This window comes from Hyaena hyaena, unplaced genomic scaffold, assembly GCF_003009895.1.
Source record: "Hyaena hyaena isolate Hyena2069 unplaced genomic scaffold, ASM300989v1 scaffold_2228, whole genome shotgun sequence".
Taxonomy (NCBI): domain Eukaryota; kingdom Metazoa; phylum Chordata; class Mammalia; order Carnivora; family Hyaenidae; genus Hyaena; species Hyaena hyaena.
Genome location: NW_024082804.1, coordinates 46,275 through 63,255, shown reverse-complemented (window position 1 = coordinate 63,255; position 16,981 = coordinate 46,275). Strand labels below are relative to the sequence as shown.

General features: G+C 56.0%; 1 protein-coding gene across 3 annotated transcripts in view; it reads left to right on the top strand.

The window, feature by feature from the left end:
- The window catches only part of LOC120227312 (SLAM family member 9-like), a 28,964-nt gene extending 15,241 nt beyond the window's left edge, over positions 1 to 13,723 (top strand). Inside the window, exons 2-7 of one of the 3 annotated variants that reach the window (XM_039225453.1) lie at positions 2,744 to 2,856; positions 8,963 to 9,355; positions 10,911 to 11,207; positions 12,053 to 12,199; positions 12,395 to 12,486; positions 12,721 to 13,723. In XM_039225453.1, coding sequence (XP_039081384.1) covers positions 2,744 to 2,856; positions 8,963 to 9,355; positions 10,911 to 11,207; positions 12,053 to 12,199; positions 12,395 to 12,486; positions 12,721 to 12,813 — 1,135 coding nt within the window. In that variant the 3' untranslated portion in view covers positions 12,814 to 13,723. Of the gene's footprint in view, positions 1 to 2,743; positions 2,857 to 8,676; positions 8,834 to 8,962; positions 9,356 to 10,910; positions 11,208 to 12,052; positions 12,200 to 12,394; positions 12,487 to 12,720 lie in introns of those variants that run through there. The other 2 variants (XM_039225452.1, XM_039225455.1) reach the window with 2 other exon arrangements.
- The last annotated feature ends 3,258 nt before the right edge of the window (positions 13,724 to 16,981 follow it).

Genomic DNA, 16,981 nt, shown 5'->3' with positions numbered 1-16,981 from the left:
AGAGAGAGAGAGAGAGAGAGAGAGAGAGAATCCCAAGCAGGCTCCATGCTGTCAGTGCTCAGAGCCCAACACCAGGCTGGATCTCAGGAACTGAGAGATCATGTCTAGTGTGGGTATCAAGGGCCTGATACTTAACTGACTGAGCTACTCAGGTGCACCTGTTGCCTCAAATGTTCAAAGATGAATGACACAGAGAAAATAAATCATTCCATGTCTCGCTGGAAGACAGCTCCTGATGACAAATATCAGGTTATACACATACGGTTTAAAACTGGAGCAAATGTGCCCAGAAAAAGAGTCTCCCATCTGCCTTTAAATCCCCAGCCCTGCTTCTCCATTTTCTCACAGTTCATTGTAGCTGTGTTTCTCAAAGCTACTTTCTATCAATAATCTTGATACATCAATGTATTTAGAGTTCTCTAATTTTGTTTATGAGAGTCTTGTACTTTTCCTCATAATGATCTTTGAATATTTTGTTCAATTTAGGCCTAAATAGTTCACTTTGGGGATGTCTGTGTAAATGGTACTGAGTTTTCAGTTTCAAATCCATTTCTTCATTGCTGGTGTGAAAGTGAGTAATTGAGTGTCATGTAGGAACCTTGCATTTTCTGCAACTGTGGAATCATCCCTCATCAGATGACGAGTATTTCTGCTTTTTGGTGTGTCTATTCTTTGCATTTTTTACATAGAAAACCATGTCACATGCGTACAAGTTGGTTTTATTTCATCCTCCACAGTCAGTATACCTCTTTTTGAATTTTCTTAAGGTGAAGGAGAAGCAAGCCCCACCCTGAGCAGGGCTGGAGGTGCTGGCCCATGTGTGACCCAGGAAGTGCATGGGAGGAGGGAGGCTGTGGTCAGCAAGGGCCTCCTTGGACCTCAGAGCCCACAGATCTACAATCACAGGCCTGTTTCCTCTGCCTGGGGGTGTGAGAAAGGAGAGAGGCTGCCCTGGGGCCGGCTGGCCTCCCTCCCCCTCCAATGTCACTTCGCAAGTGTAGGAGGTACTTAGATTTGGAAATATCTGTGGCCTAGAAGCCTGAGATGTGGTCCTGGTTCTGCCATGTCCTGGCTTCAGGACCATGGGCTCATCAAGTTCCCTAAATGGGCCCTGACTTTCCTCATCCATGAAATAGCCTCTCACAGGGACTGTGCCTGTGAACCACAGAAACATAGACCTACTGTGGTCATTGAATTAGCTCTCTTGTTGTCCAGGATGGCGGGAGGAGATGGAGATCTGTACCTGGAGGATGAAAATGTCCCTGGTGTGGTGCCAGCATGGAGTGCCCGGTGGCTGCCCCTCCCGTGTCCCTGATCTGCAGCTGCTGGGGGCTCCTTTCTGGCCCTGCCCCCCCCCCCCCATGCAGTGTTTTTCGCAAGCCAACCCTCCTCCTCTGAGAGGCTCCCAGGTATGTAGGAACGGAGATAGGGGCATGGCCGACTTGTTCCCCATACAGTGCAGTGTGGACTCCATCCAGGAGATTTTACCCCCAAGGCTGAAGGACTGAGCCTCCTGAAGGATGTCTCCGTTATGGGACGGGAGCCGGGGAAGAAGGCAGTGTTGATGCTCTCCTGTGTGATGTGCACAGAGCAGGTCAGGGGTACCCAGAGAAGATGCAGGGACTGCTGGAGGCCACACTGTGGACGGGACAGGAGCCGGATGATGGATTTCTCGGGGATCATGGGTGGGAGTCCAGCCCCTGCTCCTGACCTGCTGAGTGACCTCTGATGGTCGTACAAACCCTGAGGATGGGCTTCCACGTCCACAAAGTGGATTTACCAGCTAATAGGCTGACGACCTTCAGTGCGTGTTCCCAGCCCTCCTGGGGTTCCAGCCTCAGGATCCAAGGGTCTGAGCAGCTGAAGGGGAGCCTCAGTGGGTGGGGAAAGTTCACTGGCAGGGGGTACTTATGGTGATGCTTCCTGGGTCCAATGGAGACATGTTCTCAGAGGTCATGGGGACCTGTCCGGGTTGAAGAGGCCAGACTTTCAGCAGGTGGCCGTGAACTTGGGCAGCTGAGCCAGTGGCCAGAGGAGCACATCCCTGTCACCTTCCTGTGTGTGAGAGCAAGGGCAGGGCTGGCAGAGCGTTGGGGGGATGTGCAGGTGGGGGTTGCCCTGTGTGTGAGGGCAGGGTGGGGCTTGGGTGCCCAGAGATCCATGGGTGCCAGCAATAGGGAAATGCCCATATTTGCATGGGGTGGGGGTGGGGGTTGACTCTTCCCAGAAAGCACTTTATTTTTCTGCATCTTCCTTAGGCACCTGACAGTTAAAGTGCAGAGAAAATCAGAAAGAAAATTTGACTTGTTAAATGGTGTAAAGATGGAGGACTGGCCCAGAACAGTGGGGTCCATGTGTATGGTGGTTAGTGTGACTCTATGCCTGGCCATTAGCTGTCCCTGGGAAGCAGGGACACTGGGCTGAGTGTGAACTCGGGGACAGAGGTAAGCGATCCCCAGAGGGCCGGCTGGGGAGCTGAGATCACCAGGCCGGTGGTGCCCACAGGAAGGGATGGAGCCTCTCCCACCCAGCGGCTCATCGAGGGGGTGTTCATACATTCATCTGCCATCATCCCTGAGACCCAGCGCAGGGGGAGGAAAGAGGAAGCATCTGAATGGTTTTCTCTAGAGCAGCCAGCTTGTCCTAGACGGTTAGCTCCGCCCCTGGGGTGGGAAACACTAAGAGCTGCTCAGAGTAAACCGTTCTTCCTCTCTTGCTTCTGCTTCTGGATGTTTCTCCACAGCCCAGTAGGCCCAGAGCAAGCCTGGAGGGAGGCAGCTGTGATGGGAACCCGCCCAGAGGCCCCCCGCCTGTGCCGGGCCCCCTGGCTCCTGGGATTCACCAGCCTCCTCCTCAGTGAGTGTTCTGGGTCCCTGGGCGGGAGGCCGCTGTGCGGGGCAGGGAGGGGGGCTCCCGCGGGTCTGATGTCTGTGGGGAAGGACCTGAAACACCAACTGTATTGTATGACACATGAGGGGCCTCTGGCTCCCAGCCGGGGCCGCCTTGCACAGGGGCCGCCCAGCCTTTGCAGCCGTGTGGGGAGGATGGGGCGGCCCAGAGGCCCCGTCGGGGCGGGGGGGACCCTGCTCTGGCCCCTGGGGCAAGAGGAGAGCCCGGAACACACCGAATTCTGTGTGACCCAGGAAGGACGGGCGGTCCCCAAAATTTGAAGGCATCTGCGCCCACTTGCTGGAAGGGTGTGGACGGAACATGGGCGCTGACCGGCCTCAGGAGGGGGTGAACGGGGTGACAGGAAGGTCCCCAAAAAGGAACCGAAAGAAAAGACTGTCCTAACGAAACCCAGACATTCCCGTTATTACTTCCTCTGAGAGCAACTGCTTTCGTGTAACAGATTAAATAAAAACAAAGGAAAACACTGAGGTCTCAGAGCTATGAATTCCAGGGAATGCTGGGAAAGCTTTTCTTTTCTGTAATGTTTTGCTTGTGAGCCCCTGGCTCCCTGAGGGGTGGTGCAGGGGATCCAGGAAATTCCCGGACTGAGGGCATCTGCAGACAGAGTGTTTCTCATTAGCAAATGAGTTTTCAAGGCTCTGATATCCCTCTTACCCAAGTAATTTTGTCAACAACAAAATGTAGGCTTTCTCTTTCTTTCCATTTTAATTAACTGGAGAAATATGTGAAATTACATAGTTTTCTCCTTAAACATCTGTTTGGAAGATTATGTAAGAAGAGAGAAAGAAAAAAAGGAAGAAAGAAAGAGGAAGGAAGGAAGAAGAAATGGAAATTTTATGTTGACTGTTGAGTGTTAAAGTTTATCTTCTTTTTTTCACTTTTTTTTAATGTTTTATTTATTTCTGAGAGAGAGAGAGACATAGCATGAGAGGGGAGGGTCAGAGAGAGAGGGAGACACAGAATCTAAAACAGGCTTCAGGCTCTGAGCTGTCAGCACGACTGAGCCATCCAGGCGCCCCAAATTTTACCTTCTTTAAATACATCTCGACTCTCCGGATCACAGACACCTGTGCCCCTGGCCCTCTGTCCTTCTGTCCTTCTGTCCTTCTGTCCTTCCTCTCTGGGATTAGCACCGTCTGCTGATCTGAGACTCTCATCTCCTTCCTCCCACCTCAAGGTGCGTCCAGCCCTGGAGCCCACATCACCATCCAGCCTGGGGACAGGCCTCCCCTGCAGCCTGAGGGCTGGGCCTCCTCCCTCCCTGCTTCCCTCCCTCCCAGCAGGTGCCCCAGGTCCCTGCCCTGCCAAAGCCCAACAGGCACCTGGGCCCCTTTCCCAGGAGAATAGCTGGGACGGGAGATCCCAGAGCTGCTGGGACCCGCTGAGAAGACAGCAGGTCTGCAGGGAGAGCCTCTGTGCAGGGTGGGGGAGGGCAGAGCAGAGGAGGGCTGCAGGCAGCTCTCTGCAGAAGCACTGGGCTGGGGCAGAGGGAAGCCGGCCCCAGGTCTGGCTCTGTCTTTCATGACCCAGGAGAGGTTTCCTTGGGATGGAGGCCCCTCCTCTGGGACGGGTCCCCTCAAAGGCCCTCCCTGCTGTGACATCCTGTGACAGGTGCCCCCACCTGGATGAGACTGCCCGGGGCTTCCCAGGGTTGCGCTCTCTGTCTCCATCCTGTCCTTGTCCTGGGTGCTCACAGGGATGGACAGCTAAGGACCTTTCTTTTTTTTAATGTTTTATTTATTTTTGAGAAAGAGAGAGAGAGACAACGTGAGCAGGGGAGGGTCAGAGAGAGAGAAGGGGTTACAGAATCCGAGAACAGGCTCCAGGCTCTGAGCTGGCTGTCAGCACAGTGTCTGACGCAGGGCTAGAACCCACGAACCTTGAGATCATGACCTGAGCGAAGTCAGACGCTTAACCGACTGAGCCATTCAGGTGCCCCAGCTGAGGACCTTTCAAAACCAGGAACCTAACCTTTCCACTATGAATTCCTCAGCCCCCATCTCCCTGCCCCCAGGCAAAATGCATCCTATCTTTGAAGTTAAGTCCACATCCTTGGCCCTGTGATGTCTATGTCCCTGCTCCTGAGGAGGGTCTTTTTTTTTTTTTTAATTTTTTAAATGTTTTATTTATTTCTAGGAGATAGAGAGAGAGATAGCATGAGCAGGGGAGGGCCAGAGAGAGAGGGAGTCACAGTCTCTGAAACAGGCTTCAGGCTCTGAGCTGGCAGTCAGCACAGAGACCGACGCAGGGCTCGAACCCACGAACCACGAGATCATGACCTAAGCGAAAGTCGGGCACTTAACTGACTAAGCCACCCAGGTGCCCTGATGGTCTTCAATATCCCATGTGAAGGACAGCAGCCCCTTCCCGGGAGTTTGCACACTCGGTTTACACAACAGGCTCAGGGCATGAGCCACAGCTGTAGGCCACGAGGAGCCGCAAACCGAGGCCCGGCCAGAGCCGTGCAGCCCCGCCTGCGCTCAGTGGAAAATGCCCCCCTCCTTCTCTCTGCTCTCAGGTGCCGGGCCCTTCTCACCAGCAGGTGCAGGGGGGACTGAGTCAGTCACTGTTGGCTCAGAACTAATGGTGAACAGCCCTAGGGGAGGTACCGCACTGGGGCTGAACCACTGTCCCCCCGGGAGCCCAGCGCACAGTCCCATCCCCCACACCTCCACCCCCGTTGCAGCAGGGACTGTTTCTCAGAATTCACGGAAGTTGCACCAAGGTTTGCCTGTTCCCACATTAGCTTAGTCCTGACTGTCTTGGCTGGGGTGCTGACTTGGGGTTGTACCAGATGCTTTATTCAGCCCATTCTTCCTGAGGGAGCCAGCAGGGGGTGAGGGCCCAGGCAGAGAGTTAGCTGCTCCCCTTCCAGGCCAGCGGGGAACTCCAAGTGCACTTACTCACATTTCTGTGTTTTCCCGGGATGATGGTGTTTACAGCTGCCTGAATAAACACACACGCCCCGAACAGATGGCGGGGGGCCCACACCTACCTTCTTCAATCAACTGTATCGCCATATGCTAGCCGTGATGAGCACACAATATTATCCCCACCACGAGGAAACTTCTGGAGTTTAGTGGTAAACACACACACCATGTGGAGCCTACAGTATCAATTTATCTCAGCCCAAGTGTGGGATACCTGGGAGTCGGCCCCCTGGTCTCAAGGACCCCGCCCAGCTGCACACGTGTGCCCAGTCACCTGCTGAGGGGGACTTGACAGGGCCATGGAACCCAGCTGCTGTGGGCACAGCCATCACCAGCCAGACTCTGGCTCCCACGGCCGCCTGTGGGGTCACAGCACGGGTGTGTGTCTCCCGGGAGCCCGTCCCTGACCCCAGGAGGAGACCCCGAGAGGGCATCTGGTGGGGGAGCAGGGCTCCATCCTGGGACCTGGGAAGTGGGGGGCGGACCCCAGGGGTGCTTGGTCAGGAGAAGCATCGTAGTCGTGAGAGCAGCTCACATGTACGGGAACGTGCTCGCCTTCTGAAATCCCAGCCACCATTGTCTCAGGGGAGCGCTGTCATTATCTCCACTTCACAGATGGAAGGAGAAGGCAGGGACAAGGGCCACAGCCGAGCTCCCGTCACACGTGGAGAAAACGTGAGCCCCACGTGGGACCGTGTGCAGCTGGGACATGAGATGCGTCCCGTGTGCAGACGCAGTGTGGATCCCTGCCTGAGTTGTGCAGGGAAAGGCAGACACGGCATGTGCGGTGCGTGGTCGGGCATGTGGAGACGCACAAGCGTACCTGGAGGGACACGCACGATGGAATAGCCATGTCTGTGGAGGGGAGTGCGCAGCGGGTCCGAGGTCCGGGCCAGACTGCATGTCAATCCCCATCGCCTCCTGTATGTGCGTGTACGGTCTGCTCACCATCCACCAAAGTGAGAGCTGCGAGTGTGGCCAAAACGCAGCCTGGGTGGCTCAGTTTGTTAAGCCTCCAACTTCGGCTCAGGTCAGGATCTCACAGTTGGTGGGTTCAAGCCCCATGTCGGGCTCTGTGCTGACAGCTCAGAGCCTGGAGCATTTTTCTGATTCTGTGTCTCCTTCTATCTCTGACCCTCCCCTGCTCTTTCTTTCTCTCTCAGAAATAAATTTAAAAAAACAAACAAACCGAAGCCTCTCGCCCTTCGAGTGGGAATAATCCTCCGCAGGCTGCTGGCCTTGAGGGCCATCCTGGGGACCCTTCCCTCTCGGACTGTGACGGAGCAGCTGACCCGTAGGGACTGGAATCGTGTCATGGGGGACGGGGACGTGCCGTCACAGGCCGGGCGGCATCAGGGGTGCAGCCGCCGGTGAGAAGTGCAGGGCAGGAGGTCCTAGGAACAGGGACGGAAGGGACCACGGACGGAGACGGCTGGTGCTTCTTCTGCTGTGTCGTGTTTACACCCCAGGAGCCCCCTGCACTCACACTCTCGTGTCCCCTGCTTCACAAGTGGGGCCTCAGGTGAGACAGTTTGGGAAATCGCCAAGGCCACTCAGCCAGTAAAGGGCGGCTCTGGAACTTGAACGTGGGTCTGTGTCATCCCAGAGCTCATGACTCATTGATCTGCTGTCCATGACGCCAGGCCTGGGTCCCAGGAGCCCTTACGGGGCCCCAGGTGCTGGGCCCCGAGCCTGGGCTCCTGGAACGGATTCTGGGGCTGTGGGAACAAGATCATATAGACCCGAGAGCTGAAACCACATCAAGTTGTGTCTCACAGTCCCAGGGGCTGAGGGTCCAAACTCAAGTTTCTGGCCAGTGTCTGATGGGAGGGATGCAGAGCGGTGCCGTGGGGACCCGGGGCATTCGTGTCCTGACTTGCTTAGAGGGACCTGGGGGCCGTGTCCCCTGCCGTCTCCTTGCACCTGGTCTGTGCCGTGTCGGGGGGGGTCCTGCACCCAGGGCACGTGTCTGCCCCGACCTCGTCCTGCACTGGGGGTCAGAGGACGGTTACCTCTGGAGGGAAGGGACGGAGGAGGGGCCGGCAGGGGGCTGAGGGCTGAGTCCCTGTCACTCTCCTGGCCGGCCCGGGGCAGGGACGGGTGTGACCACCTTCCCCCTGATGCAGGTGCTGAGGGCTTGTGGCCTGAGGGCTAAGGGTGCTGGGCCCGGGGTGGGAACCCCCGTCCCATGAGGGAGACCAGAGGGACTGGGGTGAAGGCCTGTCATGCAGCCTCACCGAGTCAGGAAGTCCTTCCCAGGAGGGGCCGGGACCCACCTCCGTCAGTGCCCACCCTGTCACTTGCTGCTGCATCCCCTTCTGTCCCCCAGTCCCTGAAACTCATCGCGTGGGCTTCCAGCCTGTGCAGGTCAGGATCAGGGGCAGCTATACTGGGGGCTGAGTCCCAGGGCCTCTTGGACTGAAATCCATGTCTGTGTGGAGCTGAGTGAGCTCAAGGGCAACAGGGAGAGTAGGGCTCCCCCTCACCCCTGCACTTGGGGAGAGGGAGCAGATCTTGGGGCTGGACTCAGGCCTCCCTCCTCACAGGAGGTGGCCCGATGATGCCCTCCATCCCGGACACATGGGCGTCCCCACAGCGCAGCCCCAACATGGCAGCAGGCTCATACCAGCAGCGAGGGACAGGGTATGAACCAGACAGAAGTCACGCTCCTGTGATATCTGCTGTCACTGAGTGACGTCCATCACTGTAGCTGAACTCAGCTCCTCAGAGCAAGTCACAGGGCGCGGCCCCCGCTGCAGGGCCAGGGCTCCCACGGCGTGTGGGCGGTGGGGCCTCTGCAGCCACGGAGGAAGCTCCTCCTACACTTGTGCACTTGGCATTGACCCAAATGTGCTCCGTGCATTCCACTCGTGATATCATCACGTCCAGCCTCTCAGGGTCAGGCAGTGTGGACACCCTGGAGAGCAGTTCAGGACCGTGTTCAAGGGGACGCCCCACCAGGACCAGGACTGATTCCAGCCTCGCCCCAGGTTCACGCTCTGTCCCGCCCCCCGGAGTCCAGGGATCCACCGGGTGGAGTTCATTACCACGATGGGGTCTTTGGTTTTCTCCTCGTTCTTAATGAAACACACTCACACTTTGTGTTTCCAATGCCCTAGGCGCCTTCAGCACTGCGGTCAGGAGCTCTGGGGCCCGTGGATCTGGAGTGGAGGATTCCAGAAACCTAGTTTCCCTGAAGGGGACTCAAGGCGGTTCTGTGGTGTTTCATGTCACCAGACGTCCAGAAGTACCTCCTGAAGCCAAGCTGGAGAAGATTTCTTGGGCCGTTAAAAACGAGTCAAACTACATAGTCCTCCTGCACGTCTCTCCTGGGGTGGATGTTCCAGAATGGGTCACCTCCAAGGACAAGTTCAAGAAGAGGGTCCACGTGCTCAACGAAACGACCCTGAGGATTGACAAGCTGACCCTCGAGGACAGTGGGTGGTACCGGGCTCGATGCTCCTTCAGCACAGGGATAGAAAATGCCCAGTATTTCCACCTCAGTGTCTACGGTACGTGGTGGCCCCTCCCCCAGGACAGGCTTACCCCCTGCTTTGGTCCCTGGGAGTGTCCGTGGGCCCCTTGCAGGATCCCTTCCAGACCCCAGACTTCAGGCTCTGCTTCTCCCCTGAAATCAGAAGCAGCGTGTTCAGCACGAGTGGAGGCGGGGCTGAGACTCCCAGCAGGGGTGGATCCCTCGGTGCTTCAGGACAGAGTAGGGACACTTGGGGAGATGGGGGTTTACGGGAACCTTTACTGTGCTCTCGGGACACGTGTCCTTAACTGGTGTGGTGTCAGTTGTTGCTGCTGTCATAGATGGACCCACAGGTGTCTTAGCGCAGCCTCAACTGCGTGTGCACCTGTGTGTGGGGCAGGGTCAGCCCCGGGGCCACCGCGATGAGGGTCAGGTGAGAGCAAGGCTGTTCCCCTTTCTGGAGGCTCCGGGGAAGGATCCACGTCTTTCCTGTCCCACCTTGTAGTGGTGGCCGCGTCATGGGCCAGTGGCCCCTTCCTGTACCTGCAGCTTGTCCTGTGGGCTCGGTCCTTCTGGTTCTGCATCCGTCCCGCTCTCTCATCCTCCGTCACGTCTGAGGGCCCTGTGATCCCTCTGCTCCTGTCTGGGGATCCAGACCTTCCCTAGTTGACAGCCTGCTGGATCAGAGCCTCAGGTCCCCTTTGCCATGGACCCTAAGACACCTGCGGGCTCTGAGGCTTAACACATGGTCATCTTTGGGGACCCTGGTCACCAGGCACAGTCACAACCCACGTGGGGTCCTCCCCGCCCTGACCCTCCTCGTTCTCAGCACCAGCCCGAGGCCACCCTCACTCCCAGACTCCCCGGTGCAGCTCTGAACCTCCAGGGACACAGGAGACGTTCACAGGGCGGCCCTTCCTCAGACACGCAGTCAGCACCTCCCTCTGTCTCTGTCTCTGTCTCTGACCCCCCAGTGGAGGGAGACATCCTGCTCCGGGGAGAAAAGCTCCTGCAGCGTCAGGTCGGTGAGGTTCCCAGAGGGCCTGTTCCCCTGTGTCTTGTTCCCCGTGGGGTCGGCAATTTCAGTGCACGTTCTAAGAGTGTTTTGGGTGTCCAGTCCTCGGGGACCCACTGTGTCCCCCCCAGCCTCCTCTCCTGCTGGGTGCCTGGGACCCATCTCTTGGTACCCAGGTGGCCTTTTGCAACTGGGGCCTTGGGGTCCTGGCCACCATTGGAGCAGGAAGAGGGGGACTGGGGCCAGAATAAGACATCCTACTGTCCCAGACTCTGTCTCATAAAAGACACCTCCCTTTCTTAAAATCAATGGTTTCTGGTAGGAGGGATTGAGTCTGTATTTTCTCCTGGGAGACTTTTAGTCGTGCTCATTCTAGTTGAATCCCCTGGGGCTTCACTCAGTGGCTCCTTCCTTATCGTCACTTTCTGTATATTTGGGTCAAGTCTGTCTTATCTGTTAAATGGACTCACCTTCCTCCTGGGAGGAGCCAGGGCGTCAGTGAGATTCTGCACGAGGAAGCAGGAGTGTGATGCTCTCCACTCACGGGACACCCTGTCCTTTGTCCCTCCTGCCCCAGAGCCCGTGCCCCGTCCCCAGGTCCTGGCCGAGGTTCTGTCCCTCACACGAGACTGGTGCAACGTCACCCTGGAGTGCCACACCCCGGGAGCCACAGGGGCCGTGAACGTGTCCTGGGAGAGCAAGGGCCTCCCCAGGGAGCTGGAGCAGAGAGGGGCCCCAGGACCGGCCTCCAACCCCTGGACCCTGGCTCTGAACCTGCCCCTGAGCCAGCCCAGCCCCAGCGTCACCTGTGTGGTCAGCAGCCCGGTGGACCAGAAAACTGTCACCCGGGACCTTGGGGAAGTCTGTGTCCACGGTGAGTGTTCCTGCCTGAGGGGAGGGGACTCCCGGGGCTCAGGTCCCCGTGGTGAGGGTTCCGGGTTCTGTCCCCCATGTTTATGTCACCACCTGCCCCCTGTCACCTTGTCCAGGAGGCTGGCAGGTGCATCCAACTTGCATCTGCATTTCACTGACACTCTCTTGCTCCTCTTAACTCCTCATCCCTGCTGTTTCATGCAGCCCTCTGACTTAATTCTCCACTCCTACAGAGTTATTTGAGGAACCCAGGAGGTTTTCAGGAAAGCGAGTAGGGGTGAGTCAGTGGTCTGTGGCACCTGAGGGAGTTCCCCAGCCGCTGCCTGCAGGGCTCAGGGCTCGGGGCTCCTGTGCCCGGTTCTGGCCTCAGGGACACACGTCCCCCCCACGTGCTCGCCTGGGTTCCCGGATGTGTCCTGCTCTCCTCAGCCCCGGGTTCTGGTCATGCTGCTCCCTCTGCCGCCAGACCCTCCACGTCCAGAGTCTCCCTTCCCACTCACTCCCGTCCAGGGACCCTTCTCTGCAGCCGCCCCGCGGGGTGTGGACCTGCAGCCACACAGGGCTGTGATCTGAGTTCATGTCCATCTCGCACTGACCTTGACCAGGACCCACAGCCACTTTGGCACCGGGCCCTGTGGGAGCTGCCGCTGACCTGCCCTCACGCCTCCCTCCTCTAGGGGGCGCTCAGGGCCCCACCCTGAGAGGTGCTGCTCTGGCCAAGGGTCAGTGTCCTGTGGGGCCTGGGCAGCTGGGGGCGGGGCCACGGCAGCTCCTGCTGTGACCTCCTGTCCCACATGGGCCTCGGGCCCATTGTCCCTTGTCTCATCCTTCTTCACCGTCCCTGAGAGCAAGAAACAGGTCCACAAGGACAGGCCGGTTCTGCCCACGTGGGAGCCATCCTGGGGGCTCTTGGGGTCGCGCTGCTGGTCCTCGGAGCTGGGCTGTACCTGCGGTGCTCACGTGGGAAGAGGAAGAGCTTGGAGACTGGGAGAGGCAGGTGCACGTCTCCTTCCCCTGCCCACACCCCTCCCTCCTTCCCCCACTGACCCTTAGCTCCCTTCCCTGCATTTTGCTGCTCAGGGAATGTCCCCAAGGAGGCTGGTGGGTGTGGCATCACCGTGGGGGTCCTGGTGGGGGGAGGGCAAGGTTCCCAAGGCTCAGATTCAGCTCCATGTGTGTGGGGCCCAGGTGCAGGGTCGCAGGAGAAGCACAGGGACCAATGTGGTGGCGTCCTCTATGCAGAGCTCAGCAGGCCGATGTCCCAGGACGGCAGGGACAAGGTGAGTCTGGGTCACCCCCGTCCCTGTGAGCCTGGGTGTGAGTTGGTCAAACCCACTCATCTGCACTTTCTGGCCTCATGTTTGTATCCCTTCCAGACATGCAGTATTAACACGGGGTCCATGCAGTGCTGGGCGTTGTGGGGGGAGGTCATGTGAGCAGTATGGCATCTGTGGGGTCCCTCTGGGACCTCTCTGTCCCTCAGCTGTGGCAGGAACCCTCTGTCCACATTCCAGGGATCGGAGGAGCCACATCAAGAACAGGAGAGTCCTCTCCATACTGTCTACACTGAAGTCCGCACGCCAGGCCAGGTCAGGATGGAGGTTTAATTGGAAGAAGCAGTCTCTGGCGACACCTCAGTTATGTGTGTGAAGCCTGCACCCTGGTCCCGCTCCTCCCCCCGTGACAGCTCTGAGCTTGGACGGATTGAGCCGACATTGGTGAATCTCTATGCAAATTCCTTGTGCACAATTTCACCAGAAGACACACGTCATGGTAGATCGAGGGGGGGAACTGGGTATGCAAATCTATCCAAACCTGTGTCCAGTCCAGCTCAGCATCTGCTCCTTGGCCTCCCTGCACGGACCCCAGGCCCCCCCATGGACCACATGATTCTGCCTGTCAGAGCCCTCAGCCTCTGGGACACAGTCATTACGAATTCACACCGTCCAGCCTCCACCAGGTCACCACCTCCCACAGTTAGTATGTGCTCGAGAGCTATTCACATAGTACTGGGACCCGCAGGGCTTGCTGAGCTGCGGCTCCGGGACAGGGACGGACCTCGTCGTTCTCACGTCCCTCACGCCCCGCGTCCTCATAGACGCTCGTGAGCTGGGACCCTTGTGCCCACTCTACGGACGAGACGCAGGAGACCAGAAAGGCAGTGCTCACGGCCGCCCGAGCAGCTCCCCAGCCGGGGTGCAGCCCCAGGGCCCGTGTTCCAGGCCCCCGTCTGCTCTCCCGGGCCTGGGACCCCCTCCCTTCTTCCCGGCGTGCTGCCTCCTGGCCCAGCCTCCTGTTTCTCAGGGAAAGAGCAGAAGCTGGTAACTGACAGTGTCTCAAAGGAGCACACACACACCAGCCTCCAGCCTCTGCTGTGTGTGCATCAGAGCTAAGGCTCCCAGAAACATCCGGATTGCCATTGAGAGGAGGATTCTGTGTCTGAGAACAGGGTCGGCACCTGGCGAGGGGCAGAGCAGGGATGTGTCTGAACTGTGCAGTAAATGCTCTGAAACAAGCCCCTTGTGCTCCAGGGTCCTATAGCCTCACCCCTGCGGGTGGGCGGGGAGCAGGGTACGCTGGTTTGCATGAACTACAGCATCTGATGGAGGGGTGAGTAACCTCACTGCCCACAACCAGTGAGAGAGCAGCCCCAACTTGAAGTCTGAAATGATTCCTATTTTTAGTGTAGACCAGTCAGTGGCGTGAGGTCTGGAGGTGAGTACACAAGACCACAGTGCCACCCCCGAGGTTCACTGGGCTCCCTGGCACCGGGGACCTACCCTGCCCTGAACTCACTTTGTTGAGCCCGACTGGATGACCCGCCTTCCCTGCAGACCGGCTCAGAGCCTCCCTGCCCTCCCCACGGCCTGGACGACAAGCTGTTACCTGTGTGTTAGATCCTACTGTTACAGTGACAGGTCACTTCCCTTCCTGGTGGCTTCTGCCTTGTATTCTTGGCAAACTCACTTTCTAGTCTTGGTAATTTTCTGTAGATTCCTGGGAATTTCTATGTAGACAAACATATAAATAACGTCTATACAAAGATTGGTGTTCTTCCCTTTCTAATCAACATCTCATTTTATTTATTTTTCGTGTCTTATCGAATGTGGTCACACTCCCCCGTGATGCTGCACAGGAGTGGTGAGCACAGCATCGCTGGCTCCTTCCCGACATTAAGAGGAAAGTGGTCAATTTTCCTCCATTAACAGTCTGTTAGCTCTTGGGTTTTTGTAAATATGTTTTATTATATTTGTCAGTTTCATTTTCTCTACTTCCCTTTTTTATTTCCTTTCTTCCACTTACTTTTATTTTTATAGACTCATAAATTAAATGCTTAAATTATCAACTAGGAGCACTTCCTCTTTTGTACAATATGCCTTTAGTCACATATATTTCCTTACATCACCTCGTTAGCTTCTTTTCCCACACGTTTTCATATCTTGTATTTTCATTTCCATTCACTTCACATGTTTAAGTATTTCCCTTCAGACCCCCTCTTCCTCATGTGGGTTATGAAGAGTCGTTTTGTTTCATGGCTAAGTGTTTGGAAATGTCCTGTTATCTTTCTGTTACTAAATTCTACTCTAGTCCTACTACAGTCAGAGGAAGTCTATTACTTGAGTGCGTGAAAAGCCGTTGGCGTCTGTGTGGTGGCCCAGGACAGGACGGAGTCTGCTGGTTGGGCTGAGCGGTCTCCAAGCATCAGCTAGGTCAAGGTCAAGTTTACTGCTCCGTCGTCTTCTGATTTCCCAGCCACTCGCCGCACTGCGGGACAGGGGTGCTTGGCTCTGATGGTGGCGGTGTAGCCTCTGTCTCCCCTCAGTCTATCCGGCTCCGCCGCGTGTCTGCTGCCCTGTTGTCAGGTGGGGGCATGTTCAGGGTTCTTCTCACTTCCTGCTGCATTGACCTTCCATTATCGTCTGCCGTTCTTCTGGATCCCTGGTAACTTCCCAGGCTCTGAGGTCTACTTCTTCTGATATCATTTAGCCCTTCTACCTTTCCTTGTTCTAGTGTTTGTGTGATCAGGTGGCTCATTTTATTTGTCACCTGGCTGGGCCCCAGTGCTGAGAATTGAGGTCAGGTATTATTCTAGATGTTTCCATGAAGAGATGTTGGTTGGATAAACTCTGAGTAAAGAAGACTCCCTCCAGAATGTGGGTGAGCCACACCTAATCAGTGGAAGCCTAGAACAGGGCTAAGACTGCCCTCTCCTGAGGAAGAAAGACTTCAGCAGCAGAGGGTTTGGGGAGTGGGCCTGTAGCACTGGCTCCTCTCTGTGGGTCCAGCCTCGTGACCCCCAGCAGCAGATCTGCCCTTGTCTCTGCCAAGCCCCCAACCCTGCGGACTCTAGTCCTGCCAGCCTCTACAAGAATGTGAGCCAAACCTTACAGACACCTGTCTAGATCTGTAAGCATCCCTTCAACCCGGTTTCCTGTGCGAGCCATTCTGAGCCCACTAGTCAAGCAAACTCCTTTTGAGGTTAAAGCAAGTTTTCATGATCTCTTGCCATAGATGACGACCGATATCCACCCCCACTCAATTGTTTCTGCTTGAGTACCTATCCCCAAGTTACCTCGTTGATCAACATCGGAGTGCCTTGTCCCCTTATTCTGGCCCTGGTATGATGATTGCACCTTTGAAGGAACTCTTTGTGGGAACAACTTCTTGTATGATTATGGGAACAGACATCATGTCTCCGGCAGGTTCTGTTTCCCTCCATACTTGCCCTTGAGCTATGAACAGGGAAATGACCCTTATATGAAAGATTGACCTTTCCACGTACAATTCTGTTTCTACCGTTGCATTAGTCCAAGAGGTTCATACAGCTCAACCTGTAAATCAACTAACCAAAAATGTCTCTCATGCCCTAGCTATTCAAGGAATCATAGACAAAAAACTAAACACAAAAGTAAATGCACTCGATCAGGTTCATAACCTGGAGACTGCTTCAGCTTCTCTGTCTCCCCCTCTCTCCGCCCCCTCGTCACTCCCTCTCTGCCTTGCTGTGGAAATGAGCTAAACTCTTTAAAGGTATGGTTGGCTTGGTGGTTCCATAAGGAATATAACTGGACAATTAAGTTTTGCCTGGAGACAAAGAACCTACTTAGAGAAGAGGAACAGATAAGAGCCGAACATAAGTTACTACATATCCCTTTGCTAACTGATGATGTACAGCACCCCCTTCCCTAATGCCTACATTCCACAAACACTCTCCCTTACCCTGGCAGCTGTGATGAGGATAGATAAGAGTATCTACTACTTAACCTATGACTTAATCTTAGTGTTAATAAAATGTGAACACCCTGTTATATCTTAGTTACTCAACCTCACTATAATTGGGGCAGTTTTGCAAGAATACTTTTGTAAAACCTAATTCTGTACATTTTCCAAAACATCTTATCACAGAGAACTATCCATTGTAGAAATACCTTTTTTTGATGCCTTGTTAACAGTTGACCTATATAAAAGACACCAAAACCAACAGGACAGAGATGCCTGCCTGGTGATCAGAAAGGATCTTGGGGCTCTCTCACTCCCTCCCTCGCCGACACCGTCCATCCTTCAGAGACCCCTGGCCCGGCCAGAGCCGGCCACCGGCAGATTCCCTCGAGAATCCCGAGTAATACTGACGGCATATCTGTTCCCATCATTTTATTTGAACCCAGCTCTATGGAGCCAACAGGGAAGGGTGGCTACAGAGGGAGGTGACCCCAGCCGCGTGTGCAGCTGCCCGTCCTCGTCCCCGGCTGTGGCGCCCCCCCCCCCCCAGCCTCT